This window comes from Mastacembelus armatus, chromosome 20 (assembly GCF_900324485.2).
Source record: "Mastacembelus armatus chromosome 20, fMasArm1.2, whole genome shotgun sequence".
NCBI classification, from domain to species: Eukaryota; Metazoa; Chordata; class Actinopteri; order Synbranchiformes; family Mastacembelidae; genus Mastacembelus; species Mastacembelus armatus.
In genome coordinates, this window is record NC_046652.1 from 11,013,159 (window position 1) to 11,038,524 (window position 25,366).

Below are 25,366 nucleotides of genomic sequence, written 5' to 3' on the forward strand. Positions count from 1 at the left end.
GTGGTACAACCCTGTCAAAAGCCCTCCATCAATATGAACAGACTTCATTTTGGACCAATGAAATTATTGCTGTTTAGGCCTGATTTCTCTCAGGCATCCTCACTGGTTGCAAATGCAGCTGTAGTACCTCCTCCATTGTAAGTCCGTCTGATGCTTCTGTAAACATGGATGGGCAAAGTCGAGATCACCAGCGCATTAAAATCACATTTTAACAAAGAAGTTAATATTAGATCTTGAGGAAACTGAGTCATATTAGTGTTAGTGGTCATCTACTCAGCAAAAGCTAAAAATTAGCTTATGCTCACACTCTTAAACATGTCCCTACTAAAGTCTAGTATACAAACAGGAGTATGGAGAACAAAAATTGCCTCCCCTCCCTGTAGATTTCAGAGGTCAGTGGAGCGTGTGTGCGACTTACACAACAATGTGATGTAATAATGTTGCTTCTCAAAGCATAGAAATGTTTTTCCCCTCATAAAGTCGCATGAAGTCCATATAAAGTCCACCTGTTGGTCTGAGTTGCATTGTATGTTCGCGTTGACAGATGAGAGTGTGCATATGCATCTATAAAACCCACACAGGTGGTGCTTTTAATATAAATTACATAAATATTTTTTTAATTTATTAATTAACTTGAGACAAAGTGCAGTGAATGTAACCAAACCTAAATCTAATCAGTATCTGCAGCACTTCCCCTTTGACATTAAACCAGCAGCAGTTCTCTCTGGTTTGACCTGTACACAGTTTCTCCTGGTACTTTGCAGCACCTTATAGAAGCTGCTGCAGTTCTTTTGTAGATTCAGGCTGTCCCAGTGTTTCTGTCTCTTCATGTGATCCCAGACTGACTCCACACTGTGAGATCAGGGCTCTGTGGGGGTCAGACCATCTGCTGCAGGACTCTTGGTTCTTCTTGCCCCGGAAAATAGTTTTTTATGAACTCTATTGACTGCACAATAAACCTGGGATCAATCAAGACATCTGATGATGTCTAAAGTGCTATATATATATATTTATTTGTGTGTGTGTGATGGCCTGAGTGTCATCAGCACTCCTGAGTGCTGAGTCCTTGCTCCCTAATGCAGGAGAGGATCAGGATTGGGTTGTGTCCTGAATGCTAGCGACACACACACACGCACACACGCACACACGCACACACACACACACACACACACACACACACACACACACACACTTCTCTGTTGAAGGCTGCTGGGGAATTTGCAGTGTAGTTTTGTTCTGTTACGCTCTAACTAAAGGACGCTGAGCTCAGTGTAGATCGCTGACAAATTGCTCACAAATAAACCAGAAAAAATTGAAATTAAGGTGTCTGTCTTTTCTGTAACAAGTTCAGGATGACAAAGCACAAAACACAAAGATATATAATTTATATCTCTGGACACCTAAGAAAGCTGTAGTACACACCTGCAGCTCCGCAGTCGCAGCAGATTTCATTGCCTGGCATTCGCAGCACGTCTTCAATGATGGCTTTAGTCAGGTCTTCTAAACCGTCCTCACCTCCACCGCTCTGCTCGCCACGAAAGGCCATGTTCAATGCCTCCTCCTTACTGTTTGTCAACACTGAGATCCAGCTGCACAAAAGAAAAACACTATCATTAATAGTAATAATAACTATTTATTATGCATTTTTTTACACACAGATCTGAAATTGTTATACAAATAAGCTATAAAACAAACAAAAAAAAACATACAAACATTATCCTGTATAGGTACGATAAACAACACTATCGTACCACTAGGGCAGCAGGTAACCTAACATGATAATTAATTTATCTCATTAAATTGTCCCATATTATGACAATAAGTACATAATAAGTTCTTAAAACTTAACACCTTCAAATTGCATTTCTTTTTTTAACTGCCCAACAGTCCAATACCCTAAAATTGTTTATTTCATTTTATTTTGATATATGAAAATATAATAAAACCCTAACTCTCCGCCAGAGAGCCCTTTAAAGTTGTAAAGACCACCCAAAAATGTCTTTGCACCAGCTTGTCCATCACTCCATAGAAAGACATGCAGTCACACACAGACACACGCAAAGTGAGCTTCACAACCCAGACATCAGCACAGCCACTGTCACGCAACCCTGTCTGCAAAAGCAAAAACTAAAGAAAGAGTGGGCACACAAACCAACGTGTTTTGTCATCAGCTTATCTACAGTAAATGTGTGAAAACACAAGATATTGTAATCCACAGATGTGCAGCTGTACGTCTGATGAGGCAAAGAGGGATTGTGTTTACTTATAATACGCAGAATATGATCCCAAAGCAGGAGGCCTATGGAATACTAAATATTTCAGTCCCATGAAAACGCTGCTATAGTTGGAGGTGCGTGACATAACAGGCGGTGAAGAGCAGCAAGCTGGATCTCAGAGGATTACATGAACATGGAGGTACAGAGTGCTCAAGCAGCGCTGAACCAAATGCGCAACCACAGCAAGGAAAGAACAAGGTTTCTGTCACCAGTGCCCAGAAAATGAGTCAGAAATAAAGGTCTTAAAAGAATGTTTTTTAGTCTAGACATCTTAACAAGATTCAATGTGACTGAATTTTGCTTTGTTTATATTACGTAGCGTATTTGAGTGATTCTGCACCCATAAGTCCATAATTTTAACTTCAATAATGAATAATGAAAGTAATGTTTAGTTCTGGCCCTAATTAACATTTAAGTTCGTGGAAGCATAAAATGTTCAGATTTAGTTGGGGCAGATTATTTTTCCAGTTTTGAGTTTCTGTAAAAATATTTAGCAGACACAAGTTTCACAATAACTGACTGTAAATAATACATTTCTCACCTAATGCACATTAACTTCTCAAGTTCCCAAAATCTAACTTTGCAGCACAACTTCTGAAATTGTCACATTTGTGGCATGTGACAATTTAAAACACAGTTTTCTGAATATCTATTGTTCTGGTAATACATGTGTCTGTGTCTGTCTACTGACCTGCATGCATTTAACTGCATGGGAAACAACAATGTGAGGTTACAGTGACCTGAATTACTGCAGATCACAAATCCCACTCCTGTCCTCAACACCACCCACTCTCAACAGTCTGTCTGCTCTTCCTTATTAAGTTAAACACTTCCTGTCTTCAAACATAACAACAACACAACAGAGCAGCCACTAACCAAAAAGCATTTGTTTAACAGCTATCTAAACTTAAACCTCTGGATTTAGATAAAGGTTTATCAGATTACTGAGACAGATAAGCTCATAAACCTCACCAAAATAATAATCAAAAAAACTATATATATTGTGGTCATACAGCAAAAACAGAAACACAGCATAAAAAAACAGAAACATCAAATAAAGTCATTATATATTTCTTGTTCAATGTTACTCTGATATACTCACATGACAAACTCTTGTTCATCTTCAGCTTGGAAATGATAAGTCCTGTTATCTGTAGAAAACAGAAACCATAACTAACCTAACCTTTTGCATTTTATCACAAAGCAACAGACAGCATTCAGTAAACCACTCAACTGTATGACTTGTTGTACAAGTGGTCTAAAAATAGTCTGTTGTACAAAACTGGCACCGTGCTGTACAAACACTAATTGTTTTAACTTGATGTTTCAGCATGCGAACATGCATCATATAACAGAACCACTGTGGCATGTTCGGAGATGAAATGTACAGCATGTGTGTGTAAAACCTACGAGAAATAAGATCAAAACACTTCCTGTCCTCAGTGCTGGGTTTGACCTGGCAGGTGAGCAGGTTGAGTTTGACGGGCTGCCTGTTGGACTGTAAACACAAACAGGTGGAAGATCACAGTTTAATCCATGTGGACTGCACTGGAAATACTGAATTACAACTATGCACAATATTATGTCCTGGGGTTTATGAATTGATTATTATGCTAAGACTGTTGCTGTTGAATGCTACTAATTATTTATTTGTTCTTTTAATTCATCACCTGTTCAGTGTATAAAATATCAGACAAACCCTCATGTTTGAGAAACTTGAAAGCGAGATATCAATTTTCACATCTATTACATGCAACACCTTCAATTTTGGAAATGTTAGAAGACTGTCATCAGAAAATAGCATACATGCCATGTATACTACTCAGAGTTCAGACACGAGCGACATGCAAATGTAATTTATTTATTATGCAATTTTGGACTTAGGCAAACCTGGTAAATGTGAAAAACATTACACATTATTTGCTAAACACAGCACTGTGACCATGAGCATGAAGGTATTACATTTACAACGAGGGAATCATATGAGGACAAATTTAACTAACATTAGGGCTACATGTACAGCTATGTTATCAACCTGATCACTGATTTTCTGTGTTTCTTCATTGTATTGCTTGTTGCGTTTGTCTGGCTTTGAATGTGGATCATTAATGCTAACAGCCATTACCAATGTTATGAACAGTGAGTCTGCACACTGCAGTCCAGGGGCTCTTGATTTAATAACTGATACCAGTTTCCTGTGTATCACTTTGAGCTTTCGCCTTGCAGTACAGCCCAGAAATGCTAGTAAGTCTGCAGAGACAGTTGTCAAATATATGTGCGGAATAATGATTTAGTCTAAAATCAAGATTCAAATATCAGGGTTTTTCACAACTGAAGGTAATTCTGTCAAAATGCTTTTGTCCTACTAACAGTTCAAAACAAATGATGAATTAAAAATTATATGAAAGCAATAACTATACTGAGAAATTGTAACCTGCAAACTGCTAAATAAATATCTCAGATATTTGAATCTTCACATAATAATATGCACAAAACTCCGTCAGGCAGACAATAGTAAACTCAAGTTTAGTCCCCATTAATAAACTGGTCTGGTCTGGCTCGGCTGTGTACTGTAATAATGTGCCCAGTTGGCACATGTACACTGACCATTGTCTCCTGCCGGTGCCTGGGTGAAGGAGGAGGGGTCGGAGCACGTGCAAATGAAATGCTAACAGGCTGGGTGAGCCTTGGAGCTTGGCTGATCTGCTGGCAACCTGCCACCTCAGATAGAGTCACCTAGAGTTCAGCTGCGACAAAGCCTAAAAACAATCGGACTGGTAGTAAACTCCCTCCAGAAAGAGAGAAATGAGTACAAGCTCTCGAATAACTACCATACAGAGGAGACATCTTTCAGGAGCTTCACTAATTTAGATTAGATTTACATATGATCGCTTGTTTTGGTCTCTTTGTTTTTCCTATTTAATTTAAGTTCTTTTGACTGCAAAGCACATTGAGAGCCACTGTACCAGAGGCAAGCTCCTTGAATGTGGACATACTTGGGCCAGTAAAGCTGATTGTATTCCTGATAATATAATGACTTCAAGGTTTACTGACAATCATACTAAGACAGACAAAATTCACAGAATTTGATTTCCAAATACCACACTAATAAATGCAATGTTTCCTCTTTTACAGATATTGGAGTTTTTCGTTGGCCTGCCACTGCTGTGCCATAATTGGCTGATGGGACAGATTGTGCTAATAAACCTGTAAGTTCAGTATCTCTTTTTTGTTTGAGGCTGGGTGAGATGCTAAAACTCAAATAGTGTAACACATGTTTACTCTGTTTTAGATTTCTGCAGTCCACACAGGAAGGAAAACATCACATTGAACTGCTGCTGCACAAGAGTGGAGACCACGCTACAGATGTGCCAGCATTTACAGAGCACTCACTCACGGGGATGACTCACTGAGGCGCAGCGGGCAGGGTTGGGGGGTGGGGGGCAGTGTTACCATGACAACCAAATTATGTCAATACCACTGTGCCAGACTCCAGATTGAGAAAAACTCAACACAGCCTCCCCCCATGATGCTCTCCCTTTGATCCGCACAGTCACCACTGGGGTAGGAGGGTTCATATGAGCGTGTGCATGAGTGTCGATCTGTCTCGTACTCACTGTGGCATGAGAGATGGTGAGGATGCCCCCCTTCACTGAGCACTGCCTCCTCTGCCACACCTTCCTCAGCCTGTGGGGTTTACACAGTTGTCATTTAAAGTTTAATGTTACATAAACGGTGCACTACGCGATTTTTAAATAATGTCCGTGTTTGAGGCTTACCCATCACTCTTCTTTAGCAGGTAGCCTTTCTTCTCACTGCCAAACTCCTTGTTTCCCTGCAGCTGGTGCATGCTATAGCCACCCTGCTTACTCTGGGAGTCCTGTGCAAACCCACAGAATACACGCACACGCAAACACAAAAATGTTAAACACACAGCATGTACCGAGAAGCTGCTTAAAGACATGCAACACAGACAGAAACATACAGCAGGCTCATTCTCTGACATCAAAGAGTCTCTCTTCGAAACTAAAATCTAAGTGCTAACAGCAGAATAAACTCTACAAAGCATGCTCTGCAACACCTCTAAAGGGTCAAACCACTCTTCTGTCAAGAAGTACAAACAGATTCCAGCAGGCTCAACGTGCACCAGCACTTACTCTTCTAGACTTGATTCCAGACAAGCAGAAGGCAGATGGGGGGGGAGAGATAGAGGGGAGAGGTGTGAAAGATCCAGTTCAGGTACAGGCAGTGAGTGTAAAAAAAAGTGTGTGTTGCCTGCCCATGTGGCAACTACAAGACACAATCTCAAGTGTACTTACTACAGTAAGATGAGTATAAGAGGAACAAGAAATGCTGCAGAAAATACAAACTAAATGTGACAGACGCTATAGATTATTTCATGCAGAACAGCAGACTGAGTGAAAGTGTCAGCTGAAAGTGAAAACCAGTGTACAGCCACGGCATTCTGTGTGGGTGAGTAAGCCCTGGGTGTTGTAGTGTTAGTGTTAGTATACAAAAGTGCTATAGGTAGCAAATGGACTTGAAAAAATCCAGTTGCCACCAATAGCACTTTGGATATGCCATAACATAGCATGAGAATCTCCACAGACACATTGTATTAAGTTTGTGTGATGTGGTGTCAAGCTGGGAAATGAGTGGGTCTCCACTGAGCAGCCTCAGAGGCACAACAGTGGTCGCCTACCACACACTGAGTACCATGCAAGGCGAGTTTCAATAGTTGTTTTTCCACTACAGGAACTTTCCGACCCATAACCTGGAGCTTTTCATAACCTCAAACTTGAATTGTAGAAGGTATTTGTATTTGCCCTGTGAGCACACACCTCCTCTTCCCATGAGTACCTGAAAACTCGATTTAGCACTAAACTTTCAGGGATGTTGAAATTTAGCTCTTGAAACTGGTCCCCAAGGCGACAAAACCAGAAATCACAACAACAGATACAAATTCAGTTTTGGGTCGATAAGTTCCTGAGTATGACTAAAACAGTTCCTGACTAAACAATGACTAAAACAGTAAAACGACAAATAAATCTGAGAGCTGTGACAATCAAGAAAAGGCTTGAATTGCCCATCAATGACTTGGTTCTGCCATGACATGTGTTTAGCTCAGTTTGGACTGGCATTTATAGACTTCCATGTGCTAAAAAGTGAAGGTTGGCTTCATGTAGCCACCTGTGGTCTGCCTACCTCCTTCTGGTCGAGCTGAAGAGAAGACTTGATCAGATCTCGTAGGGCAGTCAGCTGCTTCTTTTCCTCATCCTGAGTTTGTTTGATCTGTGAAGAGAATATGCACAAGGTCAGGAGAGAACCAAAAACTGCCTCACGTGTTTACATGGAGCTATTTAGTGTACAAATAAAATGATTCGCTGAAATAAACTGGTGTATTACAAATCTAATTTTATTTATTTACAAATGCTACTTTCCATCACGTCCTTTTCAATCTATCCTTCACACCGGTGCCAGTTTCTGAGCTGAGGATCTTTTGCAGGCAATGACAAAGTGTAGATCGTGGAGAACATCTAAACTTTAACAGGTGCTGATTTAAACAACAAACTTAAAGCAGAAGACACAATTAAGATTCATACAATGTAATGACAGCAACCAATATATCTAATTTAGCAGAGCTTTGGGCATTGTCAGATATCAGTTTGATCAAAACCTTGCTCTGTTTAATGAGATGTATCGAGAGCAATCAGTACAGCGTCAAGGTCTTTTGTCTGACTTATACTTTTCCATCTGTGAATAAGTCAGGTTCACTAGTTTCTTGTAAATTCTGATTCATGACAGTTTGTGCAGATTGGCTAATTTTTCTTGTGTTTTCTAAAGTTTGTTTGTGATCAAGCGCTATATTTTATTAACCAAAAAACAGAACACAAACAAACAATGTATTCTAATGCATGTAAACATTGTTTAATTTATGTCTCATGTAAATACTCTTGTCACAAATAAATCATTAATGAAATTTTATTGAGTGCGAAATTTTTCATTTCATTTCTGAGCTTGATAACAGTAACTTTAACAAAACTTTCTCAACTTAACTCCTCAAGGTCCACTTACTACCTTTCTCCAGAGCTTTTCACCTCATCAGCCTGAGAAAGCTTTGTATGTATGAAGTAAAACGCAGAAAAAAAGTTAGCAAATAAATCTTAAGATTTTTCTTTTCAAATAAACTACTGATTCAACTCAGAGGAAAAATGTTCCAGGTAGCCACAGCTAAAGTGCATGTATGCACGTACACAGACATGCAAAAGATGATTGATTCTACTGGAAAGTGGAACGCAAAAATGAGCAGGAGAGTAAATAAGTTAGTGAAGGTGTATTTACATTGTAGAGATCAGCTGCCAGCTTCTCAATATATTGCTTCAGCTTATCCGCTGTCTTCAAGCCATCTTGGAAGAAACTGGAGAACAGAGGTACACATGAATCTCACTGATATTAACATCCAGTGGAATTAAATATAGGAAAGATCAGTCATTTACAGGAATTACTACTTTTCAAATGTCAGGTGTCACGGTGTGTGCTCCTTTTGGCCACCATGAAGGTCACCCTGAAGAAGAAGATTGGAGAGACTGGTGCTGTTTAATTTTAATGCATAGCCCAGTTTTGAAAAGGTTCTGGTGCCGTTGTATCTTGGCACAGAAATCGTAGTTGGCTGAGTCCGCAACAGATATGCAGACGGTGGTGTTTAGCACATCCTGAAATCCATTATTTTGTCTGTCAGCAGTACACACCTCAATGGAGCGCTGCAGCCACAAATCACCCCATTCTTCTTCTTGGAACATACATCTCCCTTCCTTTTTCCATTACTTTCTCTGTCACATCTCTCCCCTGTTTGTTCTATTTCATTCTTCCTGACCGCCAGCAATGGTATGTAATACCTGGATGTCCATCATGTGCATGCGCAGGAGGTCGAGCCCTTTAACCAACAAAGCCTGACACCCAGCATTCCTTTCCTTCTCATCTTCTCAACTATTATGAGCCAATATTAGCTTGCCCGCCTACGTGGCCTCACAACACTGAAGTTGGAGGTATGTTTCATCCTCTAGAGGCTGCAGAGCAGATGACCATCGGTGGTTTTGTTCGAACAGACGAGAGGAATTTTGTCTGCCAACTTTAGTAGTGTTACCTGGTCAACTGCCAACTCTTATTACCTCTGCACACTTTTACTTGCAATCGACAGTGTTTGGTTGTTTGGATGTGCCACCTTTGATTTTCTTACCTTTTCTATTACCAATGCCTCACTGGGGCGTTCTTTCCTCCTTATGACGACTGTGTCGATGGATAACAGACTGTAGTTCAGTGTTCTTGTTCCTTGCCCTGGGTTGAATTAGCGACTGTAGCTGAGAGTGTCTCAGTTATTTTGTCCACCTTATGACTTTACCTTTGCTGCACTGCTTTTCATTCCTGGTGATCACTCTACCTGCCATTCTGCTCACCATTGCAATTCCTGCTTGTTTTGTATCAGCTCACAGGATTAACACTGTGACACAGCTAATTTTAGCTGTATGCTACTTGAGGACCACAAGGCTGGATAGGCTTGAAAATGCATCGCTGAGTCTAACTTACCTTCTTTGGGATTGTCTGCATTCAGTGCTCCTTCAGGTTTCAAGTATCAAGAGTCAAATCGGTCAATCTGATTGCTACTGCACTAAGAAAAAACAAAAAAAAAAACCCTTCACAAAATCTTGGCTCTGGAGGTGGATGCTATGCCTTCTGAATATGCTTGTAAAAGGATCTTGTTTCTGAATTTATACCCTGACAGCGCACCCACTGCAGAACTTCCACCTTAGACTTTAGATGGCAACAAGTTTGTCATTCTACCTTTCACTGCTCTTCAGATGAGTAGGATGTATTGACTACTGCTGTGTCAGGGAACTTCACCATAGGTGGAAAAGCAAGATAGGAAAGAGCAGGAGAAAAAGTTTTCCCACCACTCAATGACAGGTTCTCAGGGGTTGGGGAGAGATACCCTAAAGGGATGCTGACACTGGTCTCTCCATGGGTAAACAAGACATACAATCAGCTATTTTACCGTTTAGTTTGGATGTGGCCCCTGTGGAGGAAGCTCTCTAGTGTTTGTTTCAGACAGGCTCCTCAGCCATCAACCAAGTGAACTGCAGCAGTGCTTTTGCCGCTCAGGCTGAGGGCAAACAGATTTTTCCATGCTTGGACAAATAGCTTATAATTGATCAAACCCAGGAGCAGGAAATCCAGGATGTGACAGTCCTTGGGACTCACCCACAGGTAGGACTGATCATCAAGTTCAAAAAGAGCTCTTGTACCGAGCCAGCAGATGATGTTCATTGCTGTTGCCCTAGATTCAGTGTTGATCAGGGCCTTTTCTTCCTCACAAGGGACAGAGGATATTCTCAACCTAATTTGTTGTTTTCACAGGGGCAGAAAGCATGTGATAAGAGCAAAAGAACATACAGACAATTCCTCCACTGGCAGTCTTTCATCTGGGGCTCTATTCATTGCGCCCCCTGGAGGTCTGGCTCAACAGGACCGTCTCAAGCCAATGTCTTCATTCTCACAGCCCTGGTGGAGCAAGGCTTACTTATGTAGGCGTGTTCCCTTTGGTTCGATTGCCTCCCACTGGGAAACAAAGACCACAGATGACTCCCTCCCAGGGTGGGCGTGCTGTGTAGATCAACAGGACAGTCAGGGGCGCCCAGAGCCCCTAGCAAATGCTCCAACACATAAATGTAGCAGAGCTGTGCACAGTGAGTTTGCTATATGGCATTTTTGCCTTGAAGTCAAGCATGTCCGCATTCAGTTGGATAACATGTATGCAGGTTTCATTTAAACTGGAGGGCTCAAAGTCTCCTCCGTGGGACCCTTCCTTGACAAGCAACATTTTACCACACCATGGACATGAGAACCCTCTCTGGGTAAGTGGAGCCCCCTCAAGGTGAGTAGAGACCAGTCCTGGAGGTGGTGCTGATGATTTGGGAGACCACAGTGAAGGTCCTGGTTTCCTCAGAAATGGTGACATACTGCCATTCTCACTATCTCCTGTTTGCCTTTCCTCTGGTCCAAGTCATGTTGATGCTTTACAGTAGATACAGGCACAACTACAGTAAATTGACAAGGGAGAGTATGATTTTCTGTGATCTGCCAGATTCTTGACAGAGTTCTTTGGCCTCTCCCTCGAAGGCAGGACCTTTCTGTCTCGGTTCAGGGTTTGCACATGACATTCTTACCCAGATCGCCTTCAGTTATGTGCCTGGCCTCTGATTTGCCGGATTCCCTACTAAGCACCTGTGATCAGACTGTAATTAAAACAACTCCATTATTTCCAGAGCATTTGCTAATAGAATACTGTATGCCAACAGGTGGACAGGTGGCATATGTCAACAGGTGGACACTCTTTTCCACTTTGTACAGAGATCCATGTGTAGGGACAGATCATTGCTTATTTCTCTGCAAAAATTGCTGGATTAGGGGTTCTCTTTGTCTATATAATATTTTCTGAAAGGGGCTCAGCGATGGCACCCACAATGTACTGTGCACATGCCTTCACAGGACCTGCAGGTATTGGGTTCATTTGATTCCTTGAACCAAGCGAATCTGAGGTAGCTGTCTGGGAAGGTTGCTTTTCAGCTTGCTATTGCATCTGCAAGGTGGGTTAATGAACTTTGCCTTGCCTGTTGCCAAGTTTGCACTGGTGCTCCGATGGGTCCGACTTTTCATTGCTGCCCAACTCAACCTTTTTCTTCAAGAGACGTTCAGTTTTTAACATTGATCAGGCTATCAATATCCCACAATCAGTGGAAGAGGAGCTTTATCCTGCAGCTCACCTAATACATCCTCTCCAGGTCCTGATATGTTTCAGCTGGGTTTCATGTCTGATGCACAGTTTGTAATGTAGGACATTGGGACTGTGCCTTCAAGGTCTTCAAATGGGATACAGATAAAATTTCTTAGATTTACAGGTTCAAGAACCTCCAAGCCCCTCATGTGAATTGCCACTTCACGAGGAGTGTCTCCATCTCGTACCTCTGGAACGTGTCCCACCAAGCAACATCTGTACTGTGGCTACTTGGTCTTCATCATGTACCTTTGCCTGCTATTAAACGGCTAATGTGGCAACCTCTCACCTGGGCCGACAGCTTTTTCTGTCTACATCTTTGGTCTGCAATCATCTGTGTCTCTGTCACTGTATGATTCATCCAGGTATTACATACCGTCTCTGGCAGTCAGAAAGAATTCATGTAACAATAGTTATGTCTGTAACTCACTTTCTTTTCTATTCAGTGCACTGAAAATCCCACTCCTCAAACTCAATCACACTCTTCAAATACTCTTTAATACATGTTAAATACGGTTTACCTTGCAACATGTCAGAATGTAGCGTTTAAGTGTTAATGCTCGCTATATAGAAAGAAACTCACCTGAGTTTATTTTTTGTTTAAAAGGAAATTACACTATTGTTAACCAGGGTCTTATTCTGAAACTTTTCACATACACCAAGAACAGTGTAACACTGTAAATTAGAGCAAGCCTCACATAGATTTCTAAAAAAAAAAATTATATCAACAAAAATATCTCAAACATGTATATTTGAATGCAATCAAAAGTAAACACAGAAAGCAAAGAAATCCACACACCTGCTGTAGTAAACAAAAAGTATCTTTGAGGTTGACTTGCTGGCTGACTTATCTGATGTATCAATGGACATGTGTTTATGATATTCTGACACTGTATCTCACCTGAGTTATACACAAAGCTGCTGAACAGTAGAAAATGCAAGAAGATGCTTTGGTCTATAAAATTATGAACTACAAAACCTAAATGAGAGGATATGCAGACTACCTACCGTATAAAAAAAAAAACTGTTGGAAATTGAAAAGTTGCTGCATGAAAAGGTCATGAATGTTGAAACGCCTGTTCCTTAAAGTTAGAGAAGTTGTTCAAGACAATCCCTCTAATTCAGACATTGCAAAGTTGTGGTGGGAGGGGGTTTCAGACACTTTTATTTGAGTATGCTGATGTCTCAAGTGTTCTAAAACTGCTGTGCTATTCTCTACAATAGCGGGAGGATTTTTGATCAGACTAAAAAAAAGTGAGATTATTTTAGTTAATCTGGACTCTTCTGGAAAGCTGCTTAAAACTTCTCGCGCACACTGATACCTTTCTCGCAGAAGTTCATGTTTTCTTTGTCATGAATGAGGAAATAAGTAAACCTGTAATATATACCTAATTATACCTTAGGGTTGACAAATATCCAAAATTTCCTGTGCTTAATTTGTTGAGTTATGTCATTCAGATAATAAAAATGAACAAATTTTTATTTTTTCTCAAGGCCACAAGCTGTCATGCATCTTAGCTCTCCAGCCAGTGCCTTCATGCTTTTAATCCATCACTACTGCAGATATTCTATCCATCAAGGCTGAGGTTGAACAGATTAACGGGAAAGTATATTGTTTTGTCACAGTGTTATGAAAGGAACTAGCAATGCTGAGAGAAGATTTGTCATTCTTTTCTGGGCTGTTGTGAGCTGTAGTCCTGGCACAGAGAGCACACAGTTATTTACTCCCCAAACCCCATAGCTGTCAGAACATATCTGAATGATGACCTGTGCATATTTATGTGAGTTTTATATATATACTGTATATATATATAAATAAAAGACTGTGGCACCATCAAGACCTGTGAATCATGCATGTGGGTGTGATATGCACAACATCAGGTTTAGGGATTAAGGTGGTACTTACTTGCACTGTGCGTGGTAATACTTAATCAGGTTCTGGAGGAGGTCCACTCCTTTCTTGGTCTTGATCTCATTTACTTTGATCAGGTACTGCAAAGTAAAGAGAGGTAAAGAGTTCAGCAAGGAGTTGAAAATTAGTGCATTTTGAGAAGATGTTTTGAATTTAATGAAGTACCGTGCAAGAAAGGCCTTCTGCCTCGTTGTAGACACTTAGCATACACTTTGCTTTATAAGATAATCACATGTGAGTGCACATTTTTATGAAGCCATTTATATAAGAGCCAAGACTGCCTTGACACTGTGGGAAAATGTCTTGTAGAACAAGAGAATACCACCCATCTGTCTTGATCTAAATAAAGTTTCAAAAGGTGTTTAGAAACATTTTAAATTAGCATTATAATAAATACATTATGAAGTCACATGCTTTGTAGGCTGTATGCTCGGTCTGGGTATCTGATGATTCAAAACAATTATGTTCACACAGCACTCCCACCAAACAAACAAAAGATAATCTTAATCTGAGCTAATCCCACAGCGTGCCAGTCCACAGAGATTTACAGAGTCACAGCTCCACAGTGAAATTTAATCTATTACACAAAACCTTTAGGACATTTCTAATGCAGGGCAGCAGTGCGAGTGCCTGGGCAGAATATAATGCAGACTGCTGAGGCCTGCCTTTCCACCCTCCCTCATTTGACAGCATAGGATGAAAAGGGTGAGACTGTGAGACCATCCTGTAATCTGGTGAGAGACAGACAGAGCGTCAGAGTGAGAGTGCACGCAACAGAGAGAAATGAGGTTAAGTGGGATGAACAGATTGTACCACTGACTAAAGCAACTGCCCCACACATAACAGCAGCACCGGTACTTCCAGCCGGCATGGCTGCTTATTTAGGAAATCAGCTGTTGTTGACAGTTTGGTCTCCTCTCTTTATTTGTACAGCACTGTTACGATTTATGAATGATTCAAAAGCATAAATCACTAAAAGTAGATCCAAATAAACAAACCAGAAAAAAGGGTTGATATTCAAGGTCACCCATCCATCATAGTACAAGTTATTTTATGTTGTAATGTGTTATATCATGCATGACTGTTATTTTCATGTTTTTTTAAATAATCAGGTAATAGTTATAGCGTTTAGAAGGTCAAAAAGTGGGGGAAATGGGTGGAACAATATCTCAGAGACATAGAATTGATCATGTTTAATGATAATTTACTTAATCAGTTAATTTACCAGCTGTTATACCATGTGGCATGATTAATTATCTAGAAAATCAGTGTTTAAGGATAAATTAACCAGACAGGAATGTCTTCATTAGAGAAATGTATTATGTTAAATACCAAAGAAATCAGTGCAGTCTGTCAATTTGGTGCAAAATTATATAACACTCCTATGGGCAATTTAGAGTCACCAATCAACCTGACATACATGTTTTTGGACTGTGGGAGGAAACCAGAGTACCTGGAGAAAACCCACACAAGCACAGGGAGAACATGCAAACTCCACACAGAAAGGCCCCTGATGGGTTTCAAACCAGGAACCTTCTTTCTGTGAGGCAACAGACCTAAAAAACCAAGCCATCGTGCTGCCTAACATTAAATAATTAGTGCTAAAAATAATGAAAAAGGAAAAGTCAGAAGTCCCAGACAGATATGTATATGAAGTGGTTTAACAGCTCTGAGGATCAATAGCAAAGAGACTACATGTCAGCAATTGGTAAAATGTCTGGCTTTCTCGTGATAACTTAGTATTTTTGGCCTGTACGCTTAACTGTGTTTGGCCTGAAACTAACATCATCCTGCACAGTATACAGCATGTATAAAAACAAGTCAGTTGAGATGTCAACCCAACTGACTTGTTAGAGCCCAATTTAGTGCTTTTTTGGGAAAACTCTTCAAACCACAAAGTCATCTAACTATCATATACAGAGAGACTGATTTAGTAACCAGTGGCCAAAACCACAGTCTTTTCAAAATTTTACCCTGACACAGGCAAAAGGTTCTGTTTTAAGAAATGTCCAACAGTACAAATGAGTATCACAGTGTGAGTCAAAGCCTGAACAGCTAAAGCTCTGCAGAAGATTAGAATAATATCTAGTCTGAATGTGAGTGAGCCAACAAAAGAGGAAACCATTGGTAATACATTTGCACGAGCTACAACACATTTTTATGGTCCCGCATCAACATGCAGCTGTTTTCAGCAAGAGCTCTAAAAGCACTAAAGAACGACTGACATATTAAGCCATTAGCTGGAGACCTTAGTGAACATTGCTGTTACATTAACCAGATGATGTGAAATGAAACAAAAATTGCAGTTTGCTAAACTATTTGCCATCTATACATTTACTGTAAATGGTGGCAATATGTCAGGAGTCAGGACTGTTATTGCTAAAAATGGGAAACAGACTTGGTTGAATGATTTGACTCTAGAAATATTTCAATTTAAAAAAAAAAAAAAAAGATGCATTATCTTTTCATGGTACTACACAGAATGAACATACAGGTCAAAATGAGCTTGAAAATTGCGTTAGCTGCTTCAACAGACTGAGCCACCAAGCAACTATTCACAAGAGCTCTCACTTGGGCTACTTACTAAAAACCATTCACATTTTTTTTTCCTTCAGTGATTTTGATTGCGTAGGTTAATATGTTGGTGAATTTTGTTATGTTTGGTGAATCGTTCTTTTCACACTAGTGACATTGCTCTAACAGACATCTAACTGCATTTCCAGCTGCCATAGCTGTACATTGTGTCTAGCCCTAATGAGCACTAAATGGCAAACGATAACTAAGATGGTGAAAATGGTAATGATCAGCATGGTGTTATTGGGAGTATCTGTTGCATTCTCTTCTTTTCTATTCGTTTCAATAGAAAAATATTGAAATATTTTGGGGGTTTCTTATCTGCTACAAGTGCTAGGACAGGGTTTTGACCAGAAGCATTATACATTATCAACATCAAATCAAGAAATGATGAAAGAAATTATTTAACCATACAGCATCTAGCATATAATATAGTATTATATATTTGAACACAGGTGGAATATATTGGGAAGGAAATACCTCTGAGTCATAGTGAACAGAGGGCAGACCAGCATGGGACACCTGGAAGGTATGTAGTGAATAATTCACACAACCAACAGCAGTAGGACAGCCAATGGGCCATTATGTAATTTGAGTAAAAAACCCTAACAGGATAAAACAGTGAACAAAGCGTAGGCGTCACCACCCACCACTAGAGAGGTTTTTGGCAAAGCAGAGTAAGCTCTAACAGTTTGTTCTGACTCTCTTAGGCACATTAAGACATCACATTTGTCTTACACTTAATTCTAGCTGTCAGATTTCTTTAAGCACAGCCTTTGAGAATTGATATCAAAGAGATTTCAACCAGTGTCCCAGCATGCTTTAAGAAAAGAGGTTTACAGAAACAGAGAGACATCTAAAAACATAGTTACCTAAAGTCATTTAGGTATAGCTGTATCTGTGAGGGAAACTGATCGATACATGTGGCTCTGCATGAATATTACTTTTATTATATCAGTTATTTTAATCATCAGAGAAAAAAACTCAAGCTCAAAATTTTGCTAAAATGCAATGACTAAAGAGACTAAAAATACTATAGGATTTTAATAATAGGAGGGCATTCAGACCACATGTAGCACTGTAGTGCTACCAAAAAGAAGATGAAATAAGATTCATGAAGCCTGGTCTGAATAACAAATCCAGATCCATGACATCTTGAAGTTTTACTGAACAGCACTTTATAATACTAATTCCAGGTTTACCTCAGTAAATATGTAACATAAGGAAAAGCAGATATAATGAAAATCTTTTAATTCTCCACCTCAAGAATCATGACAGTAGATTTATGCCATTTGTGTAATAGTATGTGTACAGTAATTGCATGGTCAGTGGTGCTCAAGTTATGTTGTCGTAGGTGTTGCGACAGATCCAAAAAAGGTACTTTGTGACTTCCTTACTTCACTTATTTGTCTAGCATCTGTCTATATATGCTGTTGTTGTGAGACATAGCACCTCTTTTGCACTCAGAGTTAATGTTATCATGCCTCTTCAACACTAAAGGTCACTACTTTTTCAGAGTGGCTGCACACAGTCTAAATTTAAACACTTACATTTTGATAGTGTACTTTCTAATTGTATTATCATGAAAGATATGATATGGTGCATTCCTACAAAGCACCAACCTCACACATCTGGAGCTGGAAGAGACGCCGCTCTTTCTCCATCTCTTCGGCAATTTCAGCCCCTGTGATCTCGGTACGGATCATCCCGTGCTGCTTGGCATGCTCTCGCTTCTCCTTCTCTATCTTTGTACTGACAAACAGGAAAGGACATATTACTAAATGGATACACTTCATATGATCTCCACATTTAAGACTGTATTTTACACTGTGCTCTGTGTGCAATGTAGCAACCTCTAATCTAACTTCAAATCCTCCTAGAGGATCCACACTATATTATCACAGTGTTTGATCCATTATCCAGTAAACTATAATGAAGTAGATGGTGCAGATATGCAGTACTTCAGTAGCAGATGTTAATTAAGCACTTACAACTTGGCCTCGTAGTCTTTCCATGCTTTGTCAAAGGGCTTCTTAATGTCCTGCAGAAACACAGGAGGACAAGTAAAACTTCAAAGAGGTAACCGTGGGGACAGAGTTATTTGAAACACTGAATCACTACTAGAGACCCAGCAATGCCGATTTATGCACTGGACACCCAGCAAGTTACCACGCTCCCCCCTTGCATCCCCGATTATCAAGGGTTCATGACCCAGTTACTCGCTTCAAGCACACCACAAAGTGTTTAACTCTGCAAGATTTACAGTGCAATCTTTTAAACAGGGAGCTGTACTCCTAACTCCCCCATCTCTCTAAGAGCTCTTTCTTATTCACATGTTCAGAAGTTAAGAAATGAACAGAGAGATTTGCTGACGAGGCATCTATTTCCCCTGCTCGGACGTGCCCAAAAGAGTCAAGTGAAGAGAACAAAAGGGCAGGAAGAGAAATTGTTTTATACTAAATCTTACCCCTTTCACGCCTTTCAAATCACCCTTCAGTAGCGAGTCCAGAGTGAAGATCACATTGTGGCTGAGGCTCTGAAGCTGAAAGAAACAGAACGTGTTATTCCACATAATGTCACGCAAACACATAGGGAACATACAAATACTGCCGCTTATCACCATCAACAAAAACATTTGTAGTCAAAACTTGATTTTTTGGGCCACATGGGGTGAACTGAACAACCTGTAAACATTAAACCGACATATTAGTTAGTTTGTGCCTACATACACATCTAGCAAGGCAACAATGGCATTAATCTAGAGTCTGACTACCTGATGAATGTAAGTGCAATAAGTTTTAGGTGTCCACTGATTCCTGTGGTAAACACATGGCTTTTAGCTGCAAAATGCTCCAGTATGGAAATAGGCTAATAACTTTGATTGTTGTACAGTACAATAGGTTTAGCGGTGCTTTTCCCCCTCAGAACAGCTGCCTGCTACTGCAAGCATCGCTGATGAGAACAGATAAGACTGAACCAAAAAACAGATGTAAAGATGTAGGCTGGAAGACCAAAACGATCAGCTGAATGATGGATCAAATTGACCTGGTAGTGCAGCTTTGAAGCTTTACATCTTGAATGGGATGAATGGACCAAGTGCCCCAGACAAGTGATGTAAAGCACTGAGAGAAGGACTAGTACATTGTTTGGCCATTTAATGGGATTTGCTGAGTAAAATATGGACTCCACCTCCTCCTTCAACCTACAGTGCATTGCATCAACACATCCTTGCTACTGCTGATTGATGAAATCAGCAAACATAATAGCAAGTCCTGCCAAAACAACAGGACAAGAGCAAGTTGGTCTATTGAAGAATTGGCAAAAGCTTGACACTGCCAACAATTTAGGTTGCCACAGCCACACTCAGCAGCTCTAACTATTAGGGTCAGCAAAGTAATTTACAACAGTACTAAGCATTTAAATCCCTGTTGTTGCAAGCCAAGTCCTCACAAACACCAGCGGTCAAGGAAGTAAACAATGCTTAATGGGTGCTAATGTGCTTCTTAAGTGCCTGTCTTGCATTTGGCCAATATGAGAATCAATCTTTCACTGGCTGTCTGCCGGTGTGCTCTAACAGCCCATCCAGGAAACTGTCACTCTGTCTTTCACTTTCCTGAACTATAGGATTCTCACAGAAAGAAAACAAAAACACCAGAAAGATGCAGACAAGCTGGCAACAACTTGGCCAAATGTGTTAATAAAATCCATATATTTATGTTGATAACACATGTTGGACATCTAGGACAAGCACTATTCATTGATGATCACTTACAGCGCCCACACATAATCTACCATCAGCCATTGGGGGAAGTCACTGAAGTTTAAAAAAGGCAAGAGTTAAGAGAGAGACACCATAAGACATAAGGTGAGGAAAGATTCCACAATATGCAGGTAGTGGTGTCAAGTGGGTGATCCAGTGAGGTTTCCACTCACACACCGACACACACACGCAGACACACACACACACACACACACACACACACACACACAGAGTTGTTCCTGGTGCTGCCAAGTGTATTTATGGAGTCTAATCTCACTGTGAGCCACACAGGAAGAGAGTGAGAGACCAGGGCCTGGCTCTTCTTCCAACAACAATCACTCAGAGAGGATTCAAACAGGACACATTATTCAACAGAAACACCAGGGGAAATCAACTGGAAAAAAAAAAAAACATCCTGGCTTGGAGGTAGATATATTTACAAGCAGCTATACTGTCTGATGGCCATGATGATGTTGAAGGTGTACACTATTTTTATTTAATTTTTTTTTACAAATGCAGAGACTGACACTTTTGTTCAGCTGGAAGCTCTAGGTAAATAGATACAACGCTGCTATTTCACTTCTTAGACGCTCACCTACTTCCACACATTCCTATTAACATTTAATCTAATGTTACCTAATTCTAATCTTAAACCAGAATCCTAAACCACTTATATAAGCAAAGACAGGAAAATAATGTTTCTGTCATGAATATGCCTGTTTCTGCCCTTGTGAGGACAAGAACACCCACAGAAAGCAGGAGTGCTCTGAAGGACAGGCTCTCTTAACCATCTGTTTTAATGATTTTGGAGCGTTGACATGTTGGACTCACCAGGTTCTTCAGTAGGGCAGACAGCTCCTTGGTGAGGGAGGAGAACTTGACGAAGGCTGTTCCCAGATCAGGGTTGTCCCGACTGATGAAGTTGCTTCCAAATTTGTCCAGAGCCTGGGCGTAGTTTTCTTCATTCTGGACATGGTCTGTGTTGGAATCGGAGAGGGATAAAAAGGTCAAGCACTGATCAATCAGTGTGCCCTGAACTCTGACTGATCCTGACAGGGTGTCTGGCAGCTGTGCTGGTTACAACGCAAGCCAAACAGACAATGAATTAGTGGTCAACACAAATCTTTGGAGAGACTTTAGATGGTATGGCTGGATTTCAAACTTCACAGCATCTTAGGTACTGAAAAGTATCTGTAACACTGAACTCTACTGAACTATCAAATACTAAAGGTCTGTATCAAATGCCTGATTGGGTTGGAAATCTTTGCCACTCATTCTTCAATTTAAATTGAAATGTATATATCAGGTGAAATTGTATGTACTTCTATGGGTTTGTTGTCAAACCCCCTTCACTTTTTTCAATTTTGTTATGTTGTTATGTGCACAGCCATTTCAGGTCTCTCCACAGATGTTTGACAGGGTTTAAGTCAGGGCTCTGGCTGGGCCACTCTAGGACATTCACAGAGTTGTCCCAAAGTCACTCCTGTGTTGTCTTGGCTGTGCTTTGGGTCACTGTCATGTTGGAAGGTGAACCTTTGGCCCAGACTGAGGTCCTGAGCGCTGGAGAACAAGTTTTATAAAGGACATATCTCTGCACTTTGCTCCATTCAGCTTTCCCTCAACCCCGACCAGTCTCTCAGTCCCTTCTGCTGAAAAACACCCCCACAGTCTGATGCTGCCACCACTATGCTTCACTGTTGGGATGGTACTCAGCAGCTGATGACAGGTGACTGGTTTCCTCCAGACATAATGTTTAGAGTTGAGGCCAAACAGTTTAATCTTGGTTTCATCAGACCAAAGAATCTTGTTCCTCACAGTCTGAGAGTCCTCCAGGTGCTTTTTTTGCAAACTCCAAGCAGCTTTAATGTGTTTAGCACTGAGGAGAGACGTCCATCTATTCAGTCTGCCATAAAGCCCAGATCAGTGGCTGCAGTGATGGTTGTCCTGGAACTTGGTCCCATCTCCATACAGGATCTCTGGAGCTTCAGTAAGTGACCATTGGGTTCTTAGTCAAATGATTGTGCCAAACCTGTTCCATTTGAATATTATAGAGACCACTGTGCTCCTGGGAACCTTCAGTGCATCACAAATCTTTTGTAGCCTTCCCCAGCTCTGTACCTATCAACAATCCTGTCTCTGAGCTCTGCAGGCAGCTCCTTTGACCTCATGGCTTGGTTTGCTCTGATATGCATTGCCAGCTGTGAGGCCTTCTATAGAGAGGTGTGTGCCTTTCCAAATCATGCCCAATCAATTTAATTCACCACAGGTGGTCTCCAATCAAGGTGTAGCAACATCTCAGTGAAGATCAAGAGAAATGGGAGGCACTCGAGCTCATTTTCAGAGTACTGTTCTTGTTAAATACATCATTTTAAAAGTTACAGTGGAGCAAACCTGGAATCAAAGCTATGAAAAAAAGACGTGTGGATTAGAGCTACAGTGAATTATAAAAGCACTCAGACACACCTCAGGAAAAGAGGTCACAGACGACTGAGGCTAAAAAAACCTTGTGGATTTGCATAAAGCTTGGAAGGGTTACAAAACAATTTCAAAGGACTCCTCCCGGGATAAGTGGTGGAGGCAAGAGGTGAATTGGTATCGGACCAAAGACATTAGACATTCATCAGTCTGCAGTCAGACAAACTGTGTGTAAATGCAGATGATTAAGTCATATGACTATGCTCCCTGTCAGTGAGAAGAAGGCTCCAAAGACACAATGCAGGATGGTAGGAGATTCTTTAAAAAAAGGATTAAGGAAATCACTGGAGCAGAATAACATCACTTTTCACGTCTCTACTAAATGCACATCATGGCACAGTGTGTTGAACTGTTTGGGAAGGACACATAGCACTGTTTATAGTGTAAAAATGGCACTGCATACCAACATGAATACATCATCCCAGACACCGAGTATCATGCTTTTATTTGTATTTCCTGTTGTTTTTCTTGACAATAAGGGAAACTGTATTTTCTGTGGAGAACAAAGGTCTTTTTGTGGCACAAACATCTGAAACTGTCAATTTAAAGGGAGTAGGCTGTTCTCAAAAGTATCCAGTGGAAAATTACTAAGGATGCCACAGCAACAAGCAAAACAAACTCAGGTGTTGGATTCTGGGACAGTCTGCATATACACATAAAACACCATCTGTGCAACAAAAGGCAATGTTTCAAACAAAAAAAAAAAAAAGAAAAAAGCAACTCTAATTTGGATTAAAAATATTCAAGAAATCCTGGGCTTTCCTATGGGGATCTTAGTTGGAAGGAGTTGTGAACATGTACCCAACAATCAGCTACAGCACATTTAAGCCTGATAAATTTAGAAACACTGCTCACCTTGTCCTGAACTGTAGATGGCCTTCACTGATTTCTTCACTTTCTGCAGGGAGGTTCGATCCTGGTCCAGCGCCTGGGGAAAAAGAAGGAGAGCGTGTTTTTAAAAACACTTAAAATGGTTTCATCTACTGATCAAGTACGACCATGTGGACCTCTGTTTTAATGGTAGAGAAAACTTGAAGAATTTAGGACACGGGAACAATATTTGTTCAGTAATTCAAAACATGCACACTCCACAAAGCTAATGTAGACATAGTGCTCACGCATAAATCATTATTTCCATTCTAGCGGCTGCTGGACCAAAGCCTGTTTTCTAAATAAATAGGCAATGAATAGAGGAAAGTAAATAGGCAGTATATCCATTTATCACAGGGCATTTATCATTATAATTATTTACAATGAAACTTTGCCGAAAAAAAAAAAAAAACTGCCGTTGACCAATAATTTTCAGTCTCACTGTCTGTTCTCTAACTCCACAATTTCAGAGATTCAGAGATTATTATTGAGTTCAACTAACCAAAGCACCAGGGAGTTAAAATAATAACCAATATAACTGTGGTTGCAGCTCCGGAGGTAGAGTACTGGTTCAACCCCTGGCTTTTCTAGCCCACATGTCAAAGTGTTCTTAGACAAGACACTCAACCCCTGGTTGAGTGGTCCTGGTGGCTCTTACATCTGTGTATGAATGTGGTTATGGGTGATTGGGCAAAATAATGCAAAGCACTTGAGTGTGTGGAAAAGTGTTCTGTGCATCCATTTACCATAGTGGTTACTCATTTACTGATGGTGAATATCTATGTTAAGAGAAAGTCCCACAAAGCCACCGTGAGCCTTATTTAGACATCAACCCCCAAAAAACTGTTTCACACAACGAGGACTTACTTCAGTTGTTGAAAGTTAAACTGCTGAATGTGCCTACCATGCTGTAAACCTGGATGCTGCTGGTTGATTTGTGTTTAGATTAAATCTTAATGAAAGCAAATTGTATTTGGGATGTTTGTTGATATCATAAACAAAGTGAAATGCTATATCTTACAAACCGTTTAACTCTAACTTTATTATTATGGATTTTATACCCTTGCCCTTTATTTATCCACATCTATTATAATCATCTCCTTTTTTACTATTTTATTCCCTGCACAACCCTCTTCTCTCTAACACTGTATTTGTTTTACAACTTCACAGCCTTGACTTTAACTTTTCAGGTTGAGTTCTGGTAATTTCTACCATGTTTCTGTTCTTACCGCATTGACACTTCATTATCGATTATAAGTAAAACTTTCATTAAAAAAGGATTATGACTTATTATAGTACAGGGGAATAGTAACCTATATTCTTGCAATCAGCATATTTAAACTTTCTTTAAACACTGTTTAAAAAGCTCCTAAGCAACTGAAATTGTTTACGCCATGTGAAAGACTGAGTCACTAGCTGAGTAATGGCATGCTTTTATATTTATTATCTGGTTTTAAAGTAAAACCACATGCTAGGAACAACAACAAAGTCTCACTGGAGTGCAGAATGTGAATGTTGGACATAGTTTTTCATAAACAGTAAAAGACATGACAGATTGTCTCTAAAACCTTCAATTAATTCATTAATTATCTGGTTGTCTGAACAATATTTACACCCAGTGAGTGTGAATGAAATGATTCTGGAGCCAACTGGGAATGTAAAACTGCAAC

The 25,366-nt window shown here is 40.2% G+C and overlaps 1 protein-coding gene across 4 annotated transcripts in view; it reads right to left on the reverse strand.

The window, feature by feature from the left end:
• Window positions 1–25,366, reverse strand: part of asap1b (ArfGAP with SH3 domain, ankyrin repeat and PH domain 1b) — a 55,962-nt gene that overhangs the window by 15,001 nt on the left and 15,595 nt on the right. For all 4 annotated transcript variants that reach the window (XM_026291906.1, XM_026291905.1, XM_026291904.1 and 1 more), the window contains exons 2-14: window positions 23,682–23,754; window positions 21,183–21,328; window positions 19,059–19,133; window positions 18,583–18,632; window positions 18,214–18,343; window positions 14,012–14,097; window positions 8,619–8,694; window positions 7,482–7,568; window positions 6,056–6,156; window positions 5,894–5,963; window positions 3,687–3,774; window positions 3,379–3,427; window positions 1,423–1,589 (exon numbers count right to left, since the gene is read on the reverse strand). In XM_026291906.1, the coding sequence (XP_026147691.1) occupies window positions 1,423–1,589; window positions 3,379–3,427; window positions 3,687–3,774; window positions 5,894–5,963; window positions 6,056–6,156; window positions 7,482–7,568; window positions 8,619–8,694; window positions 14,012–14,097; window positions 18,214–18,343; window positions 18,583–18,632; window positions 19,059–19,133; window positions 21,183–21,328; window positions 23,682–23,754 (1,198 nt within the window). The remainder of the gene's footprint in view (window positions 1–1,422; window positions 1,590–3,378; window positions 3,428–3,686; window positions 3,775–5,893; window positions 5,964–6,055; window positions 6,157–7,481; window positions 7,569–8,618; window positions 8,695–14,011; window positions 14,098–18,213; window positions 18,344–18,582; window positions 18,633–19,058; window positions 19,134–21,182; window positions 21,329–23,681; window positions 23,755–25,366) is intronic.